At 43.9% G+C, this 15,411-nt stretch overlaps 1 protein-coding gene across 2 annotated transcripts in view; it reads left to right on the top strand.

The window, feature by feature from the left end:
- PIF1 (PIF1 5'-to-3' DNA helicase) overlaps positions 1-13,291 on the top strand; it is a 28,574-nt gene extending 15,283 nt beyond the window's left edge. Inside the window, exons 10-14 of one of the 2 annotated variants that reach the window (XM_077450647.1) lie at positions 7,166-7,253; positions 10,121-10,266; positions 10,345-10,536; positions 11,028-11,126; positions 13,160-13,291. In XM_077450647.1, coding sequence (XP_077306773.1) covers positions 7,166-7,253; positions 10,121-10,266; positions 10,345-10,536; positions 11,028-11,126; positions 13,160-13,198 — 564 coding nt within the window. In that variant the 3' untranslated portion in view covers positions 13,199-13,291. The remainder of the gene's footprint in view (positions 1-7,165; positions 7,254-10,120; positions 10,267-10,344; positions 10,537-11,027; positions 11,127-13,159) is intronic. The other variant, XM_077450648.1, reaches the window with a different exon arrangement.
- Positions 13,292-15,411: the final 2,120 nt, after the last annotated feature.

Genomic DNA, 15,411 nt, shown 5'->3' with positions numbered 1-15,411 from the left:
AACTTTTACTGTTGTCTTATTTTTTTATTAACTAAATTATTTTTCCCAACAAAAGTGCGCTTGTAAGTCCGCTGCACAAATACGGTGTGACAGACAGTATTGCAACAACCACCATTTTATTCTCTAGGGTGTTAGAATAAAAAATATATATAATGTTTAGGGGGTTCTAAATAAAGGGAAGAAGAGGCAGGTAATATAAAACAGGCAGAGGCATTGCTGGTTTGTCATACCAACGGCGACCACAAGAGGGCGCCAGATTCCATAAGGAATCATAGGACCGCAGAAGGCCTCAAAGCCACGGCCTAAATTTTCGGCCGCTGGCGGAACGGCCCGACGCGATCACGCTGGGGGGGTCCACAGAGACAGGATACCCCCAGCTGTGCTGCCCCAGGCACGAGGTCGCTATTTCTAGTCGCCAATGCGACCTGGCGCCCGGGTTTTGTCGAGCCCTGGGTTACACAATCATTGGGAAGACCGCTGAATTGACAGTTGTCCAGAAGATGGTCATTGACACCCTCCACAAGAAGGGTAAGTCACAAAAGGTCATTGCTAAAGAAGCTGGCTCTTCACAGAGTGCTGTATCCAAGCATATTAATGGGATGTTGAGTGGAAGGAAAAAGTGTGGTAGAAAAAGGTGCACAAGCAACAGGGATTACCGCAGCCTTGAGAAGATTGTGCCGCAAAGGCCAGCCAAGAATTGATGGGAGATTCACAAGGAGTGGACTACGGCTGGTGTCAGAGCTTCAAGAGCCGCCACCACACAGACGTATCCAGGACATGGGCTACAACTGTTACTTTCCTTGTGTCACACCACTCCTGAACCAGAGACAACGACATAAGCATCTTAAGGAAAAGAAGTATGTGTATAATTTCATGCAAAAGTGAAATAAAATCAAACAATAAAATATAGAAAGAAATTATGACTGCTGAGTGAATAACTGAAGGATGGTGAAAAAGTAAAAAGAGGGAAAGTGTTGGTATCCTCTAGGAGAGAAAAAAAAAAAATATATATATATATATATATATATATATATATATATATATATATATATATATATATATATATATATATATATATATATTAAAAAATAAATAAGAAGTGAATAAATAATAGTCTGGAGGAGGAGTGGAGAGGCACACAATCCAAGTTGCATGAGGTCCAGTGTGAAGTTTCCACAGCCAGCGATGATTTGGGGAGCCGTGTCATCTGCTGGTGTTGGTCCTCTGTGTTCTATCAAGTCCAAAGTCAGCGCAGCCCTCCACCAGGAAATTCTAGAGCACTTCATGCTTCCCTCTGCTGATCAGCTTTTATGAAGATGTTGATTTCATTTTCCAGCAGGACTTGGCACCTGCCCACACTGCCAAAACTACCAATACCTGGTCACATGATCATGGTATCACTGTGCTTGATTGGCCCGCAAACTGGCCTGACCTAAACTCCATAGAGAATCTGTGGGGTATTGTCAAGAGGAAGATGAGACACCAGACCCAACAATGCAAGCGAGCTGAAGGCCGTTATCAAAGCAACCTGGGCTTCCATAACACCTCAGCAGTGCCACCTTCTGATCGCCTCCATGCATTGATGACGCAGTTCATGCAAAAGGAGCCCCGACCATTGGGTGCATACTATACTGTACATGGACAGACTTTTTTCACTAGCCAACATTTCTGTATTAAAAATCCTTTTTGCTTTATTGGTCTTATGTAATATTCTAATTTTATGAAATACAGAATTTTGGGTTGTCACTGGCTGTAAGCCATAATCATCAAAATTAAAAGAAAAATGCTTCATCTATCCCTCTGTGTGTAATGCAAATATAATAAAATATGTAAGTTTCACTTTTTGAATTTAATTACTGACATTTAACTTTTTGCTCTTCTAATTTTTTTTGAGATGCACCTGTATTATGATCACATGCTCTGCTGATACTACTAGGCTTGTGCAATTCGTTTCGTAACTAATCGAAATTCGGCCGAATTTTGCATCTTTCGGACATTCGGATGCATCCGAATGTCCGAATAAAAAAAGAACAAATTACAAGGAATACGAAAGAAATATAACGAATGAATTTGACATGATTCTGTAATTCTTTAACCACTTGCTTACTGGGCACTTAAACCCCCCTCCTGCCCAGACCAATTTTCAGCTTTCAGCGCTGATGCACTTTGAATGACAATTGCGCGGTCATACAACACTGTACCCAAATGAAATTTTTATCATTTTTTTCCAACAATTAGAGCTTTCTTTTGGTGGTATTTAATTACAGCTGGGAGTTTTATTTTTTGCTAAACAAACAAAAAAAGATTCAAAAAAAAACTTTCTTAGTTTGTTATAAAATTTTGCAAACAGGTCATTTTTCTCCTTCATTGAAATGCACTGATAGGCGGCACTGATGGGCACAGTTAAGGTGGCACCGATGGGCACAGATAAGGCAGTACTGATGGGCACAGATAAGGCAGTACTGATGGGTGGCACTAAGGGGCACTAATAGGTACCACTGATGGGCGGCACTGATGGGCACTGGTAGATGACACTGATGGGCACGAATATGTGGCACTGGGGTGCAGCACTGTTGTTGAGGCAGATTTTGGGCACTGGTGGGTGCCACTGTGGGCACTGATGGGGGGGGCAATTTTTTATTAGTTAGGTGGCACTGGCAGGGGGCAGGTGGGCACTGATAAGCTGGCCGTGATCGGGGACTGATGTCCCGATCACTGCTGCCGGTGATCGGCTTTTTTTTTTTCTCCTCGCGCTGACAGCGATTACCGGCTCTGTTGTGTCACATGATCAGCTGTCATTGGCTGACAGCTGATCACGTGGTAAGGGGTCGGGATCGACCCCTTGCTCCGATCTGTGATCAGGCGAGTCCCAGACTCGCTGATCACAGAGCGCGCCGTGCGCGCCCCTCAGGGGGCGCGCAGGCTGCTCGTGCACGGGACGACGTCAATAGACGTCGTCCCGGCAAAGCAGGTCCGCACTGTAGCCGTCATCTCTAGTGGTTAAAGATCTAATGAAACAAAAGGTCAGCTCAAAAGTAAATTTTATAGTCCAATCAGCTAATTTAATTTTGTGCCGGAGGTTGGATTACTGGCAAAGTGCATTCCTGAGAACTGAGTGAGAAGGGGGTTGTATTGTATTTGAGCCGAGGAGAAGAGACGTTGTCATTGTGTGTGTTTCGGCAAACAATAACCAAATCAAAATATGAAATCTGCGCTTAGTAAAAATATTAAGATGAAGAGGATTATTTAAGAAAACAGCGGCTGAACACAATAACCCAGATACTAGGCCTAAATAACAAAAATGTGAATAACAGTGCAGCGCTTACTATTGAATAAATTTACATATAACTAAATACAATAAAATGGATTTTCAATGAAAAACCTTAGTGTTGGTGATTCCGAAAAACTGAACATCGGTGATGAAAGATATTATGCAAAAAATTATTTAGTCGTTAAACCAAAAATATGTTACTGCAAAAAAGTGCATTTACCAAAAATTGTTGCTAAAAAAGCAAACAAAAACATTCAAAAAAAAGTCCCCTGCCTTGAATGTGTGAAGGTGACTTTTCAAGGTGCTGCTGTGAAAAAGTTTACGGGGTCAAGCACCTTCACCTGTGATACACGGGATCAATTTTACTTTTGTTCACCTATATCTCATATGATAAATTATTATCTTCATGTGTATGGGACCTTGAAAAGTCACTTTCACACATTCAAGGCAGGGGACTTTTTTTGAATGTTTTTGTTTTGTGTTTTGTTTTTGTTTGCTTTTTTAGCAACAATTTTTGGTAAATGCACTTTTTTGCAGTAACATATTTTTGGTTTAACGACTAAATAATTTTTTGCATAATATCTTTCATCACTGATGTTTAGTTTTCGGAATCACTAACACTAAGGTTTTTCATTGAAAATCCATTTTATTGTATTTAGTTATATGTAAATTTATTCAATAGTAAGCGCTGCACTGTTATTCACATTGTGTATGTTTAACCACTTGCCGACCGCCGCACGACGATATACGTCGGCAGAATGGCACGGGCAGGCATATGGGCGTATATATAAGTCCCTGCCTTCCCGCGGGTGCCTGCGGCGGTCGGCATTCGTTCGGGAGCGATCCGGGATGAGGGGGCGGCCATTCATTCATGGCCACCCCCTCACGATCGCTCCCGACGAATAGAAATGCTCCGTGACGACATCACTTCCTCTCCTCACAGGAGAGGAAGTGATGTGATCTCTCCTCCGTGTCGGTATTTTTCGTTCCGGCACCGAGGAGAGAGGATCGGTGAGTTGCACCAACACACCACACGTACAGTAGAACATGCCAGGCACACTCACACCCCCCCCCCCCCCCCAGTCACAGTGACACCAATTGCATTTTTTTTTGCATTGGTGTCATTTGTGACTGTAATAACTGTTAGGGCAGTTAGGGTTAGCCCCCTTTAGTTCTAATGTGCCCCCCTAACCCCCCCCAATAAAGGTTTAACCCCGTGATCACCCCCCGTCGCCAGTGTCACTAAGGCTGGGTTCACATTGCAGCGGTTTATGAGAACGGATGTGATTCGCACCGCACTGCAGTGCAAATCACATCCGATCTCTGTGCGATTCGAGTTCAGCCATACAGATAGTATGGCTGAATTCGCGCCGCACCCGCCGCAAATTCGCACGGGACCCTTTTTTTGGTCCGCAGCAGAATCGGATCGCATGGGTGTTCACACCATGCGATCCGAGTTTGCAGATCGCACTGCGATATGCGAACTGATCTGGGGGTGTCATTAACATTTCACTGACACTCCCAGCAGTTCGCATAGGGCAGTGTGAACTGCCGCCGGGAGGCATGCGATGCGGGAACCCGCCGCGGATTCGTGGCGTTCCCGCATCGCTCCAGTGTGAACCCAGCCTAATAAGCAATCGTTTTTCTGATCGCTGTATTAGTGTCACAGGTGACGCTAGTTAGGCAGGTAGGTATTTAGGTTCGCCGCAGCTTTTTATAGCGCCAGGGACCCCCATATACTACCGCATAAAGCCCCCTGATTGCCCCCTAGTTAACCCTTTCACCAGTGATCACCATATAACGGTTACAGGTGACGCTGGTTGGTTAGTTATTTTTTTTATAGTTTCAGGGCACCCGCCATTTATTACCTAGTCTCACTAGTGTACCCCTAAATTTAGGGGTGTCTACTTTCCAAAATGGGGTCATTTGGGGGGCGTTTGTGCCATCTTGGCATTTTATGGCCTTCAAAACTGTAACGCCCTTAGAAAGCCTGAAGGCGGTGCTTGGTTTTCGGGGCCCCGTACGCGGCTAGGCTCCCAAAAAGTCCCACATATGTGGTATCCCCGTACTCAGGAGAAGCAGCAGAATTTATTTTGGGGTGTCATTTCACATATGCCCATGGAATGCGTGAGCAATATATCATTTAGTGACAACTTTGTGAAAAAAATAAATAAAAAAAAAAAAAGTTTGTAATTTTCCCGCAACTTGTGGCAAAATATAAAATATTCCATGGACTCAACATGCCTCTCAGCAAATAGCTTGGGGTGTCTACTTTCTAAAATGGGGTCATTTGTGGGGGTTTTGTGCCATTTTGGCATTTTATGGCCTTCAAAACTGTAATAGGTAGTGAGGCGTGAAGTCAAATATTTACGCCCTTAGAAAACCTGAAGGCGGTTCTTGGCTTTCGGGGCCCCGTACGCGGCTAGGCTCCCAAAAAATCCCACACATGTGGTATCCCCGTACTCAGGAGAAGCAGCAGAATTTATTTTGGGGTGTCATTTCACATATGCCCATAGCATGTGTGAGCAATATATCAATTAGTGACAACTTTGTGTAAAAAAAAAAAAAAAAAAAAAAAATTTTTTTTTTTGTCATTATTCAATCGCTTGAGGCAAAAAAATAAAATATTCAATGGGCTCAACATGCCACTTCTCAATTTCCTTAGGGGGTCTACTTTCCAAAATGGGGTCATTTGGGGGGGTTTTGTACTGCCCTGCCATTTTAGCACCTCAAGAAATGAGATAGGCAGTCGTAAACTAAAAGCTGCGTAAATTCCAGAAAACGTACCTTAGTTTGTAGATGTGACAACTTTTGCGCAAACCAATAAATATACAATTATTGACTTTTTTTTTTTTACCAAAGACATGTGGCTGAATACATTTTGGCCTAAATGTATGACTAAAATTGAGTTTATTGGATTTTTCTAATAACAAAAAGTAGAAAATATCATTTTTTTTTTTTTTTTTCAAAATTTGCGGTCTTTTTCCATTTATATCGCAAAAAATAAAAATCGCAGAGGCAATCAAATACCATCAAAAGAAAGCTCTATTTGTGGGAAGAAAAGGACGCAAATTTTGTTTGGGTACAACATTGCATGACCGCGCAATTACAAGTTAAAGCAGCGCAGTGCCAAAGTGTAAAAAGACCTCTGGTCATTTACCAGCAAAATGGTCCGGTCTGAAAGTGGTTAAAGATTCAATAAACAAACGACTTTCCAAACTACGAATCATTATCACGAATGTCTATACATACATACATACATAAATATCGAATTTCAACTAATACGAACGAATGAATTCGACACTCTACGAATAATAACGAATTATCCGAAAACGTATTAATGTAACATAACGAATATAACAGAACGAAATTATGTATTTTACGAATGACAACGAACCGAAACTAAACGAAATTTTCCATTGTGCACAAGTCTAGATACTACAACTCCCAAGAATCATTGAGCCTGCATACTCTACGTGCCCCGCTCCTTTTCCTGGTCCCCGCTATCGCTCTAGGAACCTGCGGGGAGCGCTGTTATGAATGTGTGCGCTGATTTCACATCACAAAAAGAAACGAGGGGCCCTGTTGCTATGTGCTACCGTATGTCCACTTGTATGGTGGGGCTTGCACCTGGACTCAGTGTGCAGGCGCCGTTCTTCTTCGGAGACTTTCAGAGTCTCCTTCTCCTCCGTACTGCGCAAGTGATGCGCCTGCGCAGTACGGGGCGGACACTATCCGAAATGTATATACTATACTATAGAAATGTCGCTGTTGTGAATGTGCAGAGGATGGTGGTGGATACAGTGCGTGAGGACATGTAGAGGCAGCATAGCCACCCTCATAGAAATGTTCTATTTATTTTCATTTAATTTTTTTTTTTTTCCCCCTCTCTAGGTGATGTTGGCCAAAAACTTGGACGTGGCTCGCGGATTGGTGAACGGGGCCCGTGGCGTGGTGGTTGGCTTTGAGGGTTCAGGAAAAGGTGCGTCAGATAATTCATAAGTCAATTGATGATCAGTTGCAGATTATACAAGGCATAAAGCCTCCCTTCCCCCACCTCCCAGAGGAATACATTTCTATCCTACTTGTTAGTTGGGACTGAATATTCTAGTTCGGAAATTAGCTGTTCAAATTACTTATTACAATCAACTATGACTTCATCTTAACCACATGCCCTCTGGAAGATTTACCCCCCCCCCCCCCACCCTTCATCAGTAGGCAGTGACAATTGCGTGGTCGTGCAACACTACTCAAATACAATTTTGTCCCCTTTTTTTTTTTTTTCAGAAAGCACTTTCTTTTGTGAAATTTGATCACCTCTGCGGTTTTTTTTTTTACGCTATAAACAAAAATAATATGAATTAAAAAAATAAAAAAAAATAAATTATATATATATAAAAAAAATCCCATAGTTTTGTAGACAAGTTTTTGGTGCAAACCAATCAAAATACGCTTATTGTGAGATATTATATTGTGATTGGTTTGCACAAAAAGTTGTCTACAAACTATGGGATATTATTTTTTTTATGTTTTACTAGTAATAGCAGTGATCAGCGACTTATAGCGGGACTGCGATATTGTGGCGGAAAAATTGGACACTAGCTGACACTTTTTGTGGGCACCAGTGACCCTAATACAATATGTGCAAAAAAAAACAATGCACTGTCACTGTACTAATGACACTGGACTGGGAAGGGGTTAACACCAGGGGCGATCAAAGGGTTACCTGTGTGCCTAGCCAGTGCTTTCTCACTGTGGGGGAGGTGCTTTTACTATGGGAAGACATTGATCCATGTTCCTGCTTTTGCAGAGGCACAGGATCCATGCCTTCCCTACTGACAGAATGACAATCTGCCTTGTTTACATAGGCAGACTGCCATTCTGCCAGTGTACTGCATAATTGGCGGGTGCCGGCAGACATTCCAGTCCGCGGTGCCCGCCGCTGGTCTCCCTCTGGGCATGTGCAATTTGTTTGTTTTCCGAATATTATATTATTATTTTTTTTATTTTTTTTTAAACTAATTTCAACAAATTCTTTAATCTGGAAATATCCGCATTGACAAAAACTTGTTTAACGATTTTTTTTTTTTTCCAAATATTTTTAAATTCGAAGATCGGAAAACCAGAAAATCTGAAATCCTAACTAATAACTTGACTAATAAATTAAAAAATATTGGAATTGGCTTTCAAATTTGGCTATTAGAGAACAGGAACGATTAAAAATTTACCCGAAGTTACGAATTATCCTAAATAACGAATGCCGCATTCAGACAAATGGAACGGAACAAATTGATAATAACTTTTTATTTTATTAATTTTGTTCCGTTCCATTTGTTTAAATGCAGCGTTTATTATTTCGGATAATTCATAACTTCGGAAAAATTTGTTACGGTCGCCAACAGCCAAATTTGAAAGGAAATTCCAATACCTATAATTTTAATAGTTGGTTATTTATTGTTGTTCTTTCAACTTTTCAAATTTTCTTCCTTTATTTTAGAATTTTATGATTATCATAACTAAAGACCCAAAAAACAAAAAAGAATAAAAAGGAAACAAACAACAAATTTTTTCGGCAGTTCACATGTCTAGAGCCCGCTGTGTGTGTGTGTGTGTGTGTGATCGGAGCGGGTCACTGGTGGCGCACAACGCGTGACCCCCCCCCCCGACTCAGAAGTGTCAGATCACATATACTAGGTACGTGATCCACTGATGTGTCGAATACTGTCCCCCATTGGATAGTGTCCACCCTGTACTGAGCTTGCGCAGTACGGAGGACAAGGAGACGCCGAAAGTCACGGAAGATGAACGGCACCTGCACACTGAGTCCAGGTTCAAGCCCCACCATCCAAGTGGACATAGAGTTAGAATAAAAAATAGCCAAGCAAAGCGAGGCCGTGCCCGAAGCGTGGCGAGCGAGGCCGTGCCCAAAGCGTGGCGAGCGAGGCCGTGCCCGAAGCGCGGCGAGCGAAGTGCGCATGCAAGGGCCCTGTTACTATGTGCAACCGTATGTCCACTTGGATGGTGGGGCTTCAACCTGGACTCAGTGCGCAGGCGCCGTTCTTCTTCGGAGACTTCTGTGTCTCCTTCTCCTCCGTACTGTAAAAGCCCTGCGCAGTACGGCTCGGACACTATCCGATGGCCGGACCGTTTTTGCCAGAACGCCGGCACAGAGCGGCCGACCCTGCCGCAGTACGTGTATGTGGGGCGGTCCTCTAGTGGTTAACGAAACAGTGGGATAGAAAGTGAGGTGAAGGGTTATATGGTATACATAATGAATAAACTCATTAAAAATAAGACGTATGGGCGGTAACTTGTAGACGGTCACAAATCGGATGGACTTTTTCTGAATGGATGAGCCAGACATCATCATCCAATCAGAAGAAGTCTTGTATTCATTGAAAAAAAAAAAATACAAGGCATTCTGTGAATGGTGGCAGTGCCGGGTAAGCAAAATTCCCCCCTCTCCACCCCCCGTGGCAGATGAGAAGTCGCTTGGCACATAACCCAGAAGATCACGGCAACTACTCCCGTGACTGTCTCCTTCCCCGGCAGTTGCTCGGGTATGAGATCTGGAGACTTGCATTGGACCAAGCTGGACTAATGTAAGTAAACAATACAGGTGACACCTGGACTTCAGCTTTTAATCCCCAAACTCCTACCTGGACCGACCAGGAGGGGGTGTCGGGGTCACACCTCTCTATTATAATACATGGGTGGACAGCAACAATTGTGCAGGAGAAGAGCAAAGAATGCCCAATGCATCATGGGAGCTGACCTTCAGTCACCTCCATCAATGCAGTATTATTTTATTTATGAATTTAAAAAAAAAAAATTATTTTTGGTTCCCAGCCCTGCCCAAGGTGCGCTTCCTCTGCGGCGTCACGGAGGTGATGAAGACGGAGCGCTGGGTCATCAAAGCTCAGGGCGGAGTCTATCTGAGCCGCCAGCAGTTACCGCTGAAGTTGGCGTGGGCGATCTCTATACACAAGAGTCAGGTGAGTCCTATTTCCCGGGGGGGGGGGGGGGGGTGATGTAATGGGAATCCCCAATTATTCACACTTTCCTTCCCATAGGGGATGACCCTGGACTGTGTGGAGATCTCCTTATCACGCGTGTTTGAGTGCGGTCAGGCCTACGTGGCCCTTTCCAGAGCTCGCAGCCTCGAGGGCCTCCGGGTGATGGATTTTGATGCCAAGGCTGTGACCGCCAATCCGTATGTGCTGCAATTCTACGCCAGGATGAAGAAGGAGAGGGCGCTGCAGCAGGTGAGACTCTGCTCCGGTATTGTTTTATGGCGCCCGTGAAGGGAGGCTGTGTTCTGGGGAACTGAAGGTACTACAGCTGGCGGGAGGATTGTGTCCAATCACAGGCTGGGGGGTGGGGAGGTGACCAAGCTGTATCTCCTAACTGCAGAAGAGAAAAGACAGGTCACCAACCTTGCTTAAAGTGCCACTAAACCCCGGTCTGCATTCACTACATCTGGCCTCCCACAGTACATGGAAAATATAAACTGCTAAAATAACTTTTCTCATCAGCAGTATATAGCAGTCTTGTGACTTCTATCGGTGTCTGGTTAAAGCTTGTAGGAGGAGCTTTCATACTGCACTGAGCTGTCCTATGAGGCTGCATGACCCCTGACCCTCTGTCTGGACAGTGCTGATTGGCCCTGTGCTGATCACATCTTCCCAAGAAAAAAACTTTAGCAATACACACCAAACTGAGCATGAGCAGCTTGTCACCTAGCCTCTGTTCTCAGGTGATGGATTGGGGACAGTGGAAGAAGGGGAGGATCAGAGAAGACAGGATCAAACAGCCTTTTTACACAATGTGGACAATTAACCCCTTACGTTCCACCGTGAGTATAACAAGCATGCTTTACTGCAAATGCAGACCGGTTTTCACTGTTGTGGGTTTAGTAACACTTTAAACTGGCCATACATTATACAATTTTCTTATTCAAATTCCTTTTAGATTTATCTTTAACTATGTAGTACAAGGGCCAACCTGATTGCATACACATGGAAAGTGTTTAGGTCTGACTTCATATTATATGATTTTAGTAAATCTAAAGGAACATTGCACAAGAAAACTGTATAATGTATGGCCAGCCTTAATTTATTCATTCTCTGCATTAAAGCGGAGCTCCACCCACTTTTACTACTTTGTCTTAAAGGAAAGACTGCCCCTCCACCACTGCACCACTCCACCCCTCCACCCCTCCATCACTGCACCACTCCACCCCTCCATCACTGCACCACTCCACCCCTCCATCACTGCACCACTCCACCCCTCCACCACTCCACCCCTCCACCACTGCACCCTCCACCCCTCCATCACTCCACCACTGCACCCCTCCACCCCTCCATCACTGCACCCCTCCATCACTGCACCACTCCACCCCTCCACCACTGCACCCCTCCATCACTGCACCACTGCACCCCTCCATCACTGCACCACTGCACCCCTCCATCACTGCACCACTGCACCCCTCCATCACTGCACCACTGCACCCCTCCATCACTGCACCACTGCACCCCTCCATCACTGCACCACTCCACCCCTCCATCACTGCACCCCTCCACCACTGCACCACTCCACCCCTCCACCACTGCACCCCTCCACCCCTCCACCACTCCACCCTCCACCCCTCCATCACTGCACCACTCCACTCGATTTTAGATCATTATTATTTATATTGTGTGTGTGTGTGTGTGTCCCAGACAAAGGGACTCATTCAGAAAGCACCGCGTGACTCACGTATGCGCAGTAGGAAACTGGCAGTGAAGCCTGAAGGCTCCACTGTGGGTTTCCCTTAGTTGGAATGGCGGCGCCTGCACCCAATCTGATGGACGGATTGGCCTGGGGGGTGCAGACATCACCGGCTCCCTGGACAGGCAAGTGTCCTTATTAAAAGTCAGCAGCTACAGTTGGAACACCGTTTTAAGATAATGGTGTGTGCGAGTCTATGGAAGCACACAGCCCAGCTTTAGAGTGTGTCCACATGGGGGGGGGGGCCTCCTTGGCACATGGCTTGCTGAAGGGGCACTTGTAGGAAGGAGGAGAGGAGCAGACCGCACCGGCAGGGGGACTCCAAAAGAGGAGGTTTTGGGGCTGCTCTGTGCAATATCATTACACAGAGCAGGTACGTATAATTTTCTTTTATATATATATATATATATATATATATATGTATATATAATTAATCTCCTGGCGTTTAAGATTTGACTTTTTTTTTTATATTTTTTTGTCCCTCGCAGAGCTGTATGGAATATATATATATATATATATATATATATATATATATATATATATATATATATATATATATATATATATATATATATATATATATATATATATATATATATATACATATATATACATATATATACATACATACATACATACATACATACATACATACATACATACATACATACATACATACATACATACATACATACATATAATTAAAAATCTCAATCACTTTAGATGCAAATTAAAGCATTTCATAAAATTAAAGTAAAAATACTCTCCTTCACAAGCGGCTTCTGGCAAGGATGACGGCAGCTACTTTGCCTTCTACCGGGATCCAGGGAAGGAGATGGAGCAAAACTTTGCAAGAAGTCGCTCCTACACCTCTCATAAGATTTTGGGCAATTGGCGTTCCTAGGATCCTGGGAAAATGCAACCTCCTACAGGAGCGATTAGAAACCCGGGGGTTTTTGTGCCCCCCCCCCCTTCTGTTATTTACTTTCCCTTTGGGGGGGGTAGAATATTTTTTTCCTGTAACGTCTACTTTAATATCTTCCTATTCTACACAATCAGAGTTATCCTGGAGTTAAGATTTGACTTTTTTTCCTTTTTTTTTTCCTTTCTTCCCCGCAGAGCTGTATGGATGATTTCCTGCTGGGCAAGGAAAATTGATGTCTTGACGCTGGTTGTTGCTTTACCTGTAAATATTTATTTAGTGTACAGAACCAAGTTTTATATATTTTTTTTAAATAAAGCTTTTTAAAAAAAAAAAAAAAACTCCTAAAGGGTCTGCCTTTTATTTTCAGTGAATTGAGTTTGGATTTTCAAAATTTACATGGTGTGTCCATTCCCCCTTGTTAACCCTCAAAAGTTGCATGAAAGTCATACCTGAATGCTATACAATGCAACAGTTGTGCAACAGTCCAATATCACTGGTCAAAGTCGTATCCAAGTTGTACCCATCCAAAGTTGCATCAAAATTGCTCATTACATTATGTTAATTGGCTGTCTATATCTGCAGTGCAAGATCATCTCGGGTGCTGCTGTCTAACAGCAAGTCTCACCAGATTTGGGGTGAGATTTGGTGATGTCACGACTGCGCTGCTCACTGTTCTCCTTGCTGGAGAGGAAGCTGTACCTGGGGATTCCGCAAGGGAAGATTCCTCCCACCTTGGACATGGGGGTTTGGACTCCCAGCTCTCAGTGAAGTGAAGGGTAGTAATCGGTGGGGGGCAGGCATTCTTTAAAGGAGTCTCCTCCCAGAGGTGTATGTGTCAGGGTGACAACGCAGACAGTTGATACCCCATAACAGGAAGTGTCTATCTGATTTCTGAGACAGTTGACACCTCCTATATCTGTTTAAAGTGCCGATACTATGCACATTAAAGCGCAACTAAACTCTCTAATTTTTTTTCTGTTTTCAATATGTTTAATGAGGTTTTTGGGTAAACAAGAAAATATAACAAACTTGTTGAATGCCCACCACGCAGGGGCTAGAGACATGTAAAAATGACCAATGAGCAATATCGTTCACTAAGTTATGTGATAATTGTGAGAGTGGGGGATGGTATCCAAAAATGACTACTGTATAAAGTGCCCTATCCCCCAAATTCATTGCCGGAGGGGAAGCTCTTCTCCAGCCCCTCCCCTCCATAGGAGGGAACGGTAGGAGTCAGAATAGTGAGAAACCAGAAAGAGAAAAGCGAGAAGAGCAAAAAGGCAGGAAGGAGGTCAGAGATAGGAGGGGAGGGGGGGGGGACAGGAAATCTCGGACGTGGGCGCCCCACACAAGGGAGTCAGACAAGGCCCAGACAGGACGCTTGGAGTGTGGGGAAACTCATAAGAGATCCATGGTTCCCAGATTTTGAGAAATTTGGCGTGTGAATCATTCACAATGCTGGACATTCGTTCCTGATGTAACATAGCAGTCATATGTGTCCTCACCCCTTGGAAATCTACTCGTTGGGTCTTCCAGGCCTGAGCTATGGTTCGTTTAGCCGCTATGAAGAGGTAAGTGGCCAGCGTCTGCTGAGGAGCGAACAGACCAGGTATTGGACAATGTAGTAGGGCTAGCCTGGCATCCCTTCGGATTGTTAGATGGAAGAGTGTCTGTCTGCAGCAAGCCAAAAACCCTAGACCCAAAACCCCACCAGTATTGGGCAGGACCACCAGGTGTGTATGAACTCCCCTCCGCTGTCCACAGTTGTGAAAGCGTCCGTCAGTACTTCCTGGAAAGGCCTGAGCTGTGCGGGCCGGGAACCCAGTACCTCATGAACTATTTTTAATCCTTCTGCTGCTAACATTAGTAAATGGATAGGAAGGTATATTATGTGTGTTCTGACATCTTTCTATCAGAACCAGAAGTTACTTTTCCAGCAATTTCAGCTCCAGAAGCTCTTCTAATGAAACGGACTACAAGGGCCAGACTTCCCTCCCCAGGACCCTGTCACCAGTTGGCTGGTTATCCTTCCTTGGACCTCTTTTTGGTCGGTCCTGACCGCTGCAGTTCGGGAACATTCCGCAAGAGCTGCAGTTTTGGAGTTGCTCTGACCCATTCATCTAGCGCCATCTGGTCCTTGTCAAAGTCGCTCAAATTTTACACCTACCCATTTTATTTAATTTTTTCAATTTTTTTTTTCTACTTTTCGACATATCAACTTCAGGGGCATAGTGTTCACTTGCTGTCTAATATATCCCACTCACTTTCATGTACCATTGTAACAAGATAATCAATGTAATTTGCTTTACCTGTCAGTGGTGTGTGTGTGTGTGTGTGTGTGTGTGTGTGTGTGTGTGTGTGTGTGTGTGTGTGTGTGTGTGTGTATATATATATATATATAGTGTGTGTGTGTGTGTGTGTATGTATATGTATATATATATATATA

This window comes from Lithobates pipiens, unplaced genomic scaffold (assembly GCF_037356315.1).
Source record: "Lithobates pipiens isolate NorthernLeopardFrog02 unplaced genomic scaffold, aLitPip1_a1.2 Scaffold_23, whole genome shotgun sequence".
NCBI classification, from domain to species: Eukaryota; Metazoa; Chordata; class Amphibia; order Anura; family Ranidae; genus Lithobates; species Lithobates pipiens.
Note: the sequence above shows the minus strand (reverse complement) of the source record. Positions and strands in the feature narration are given on the sequence as shown.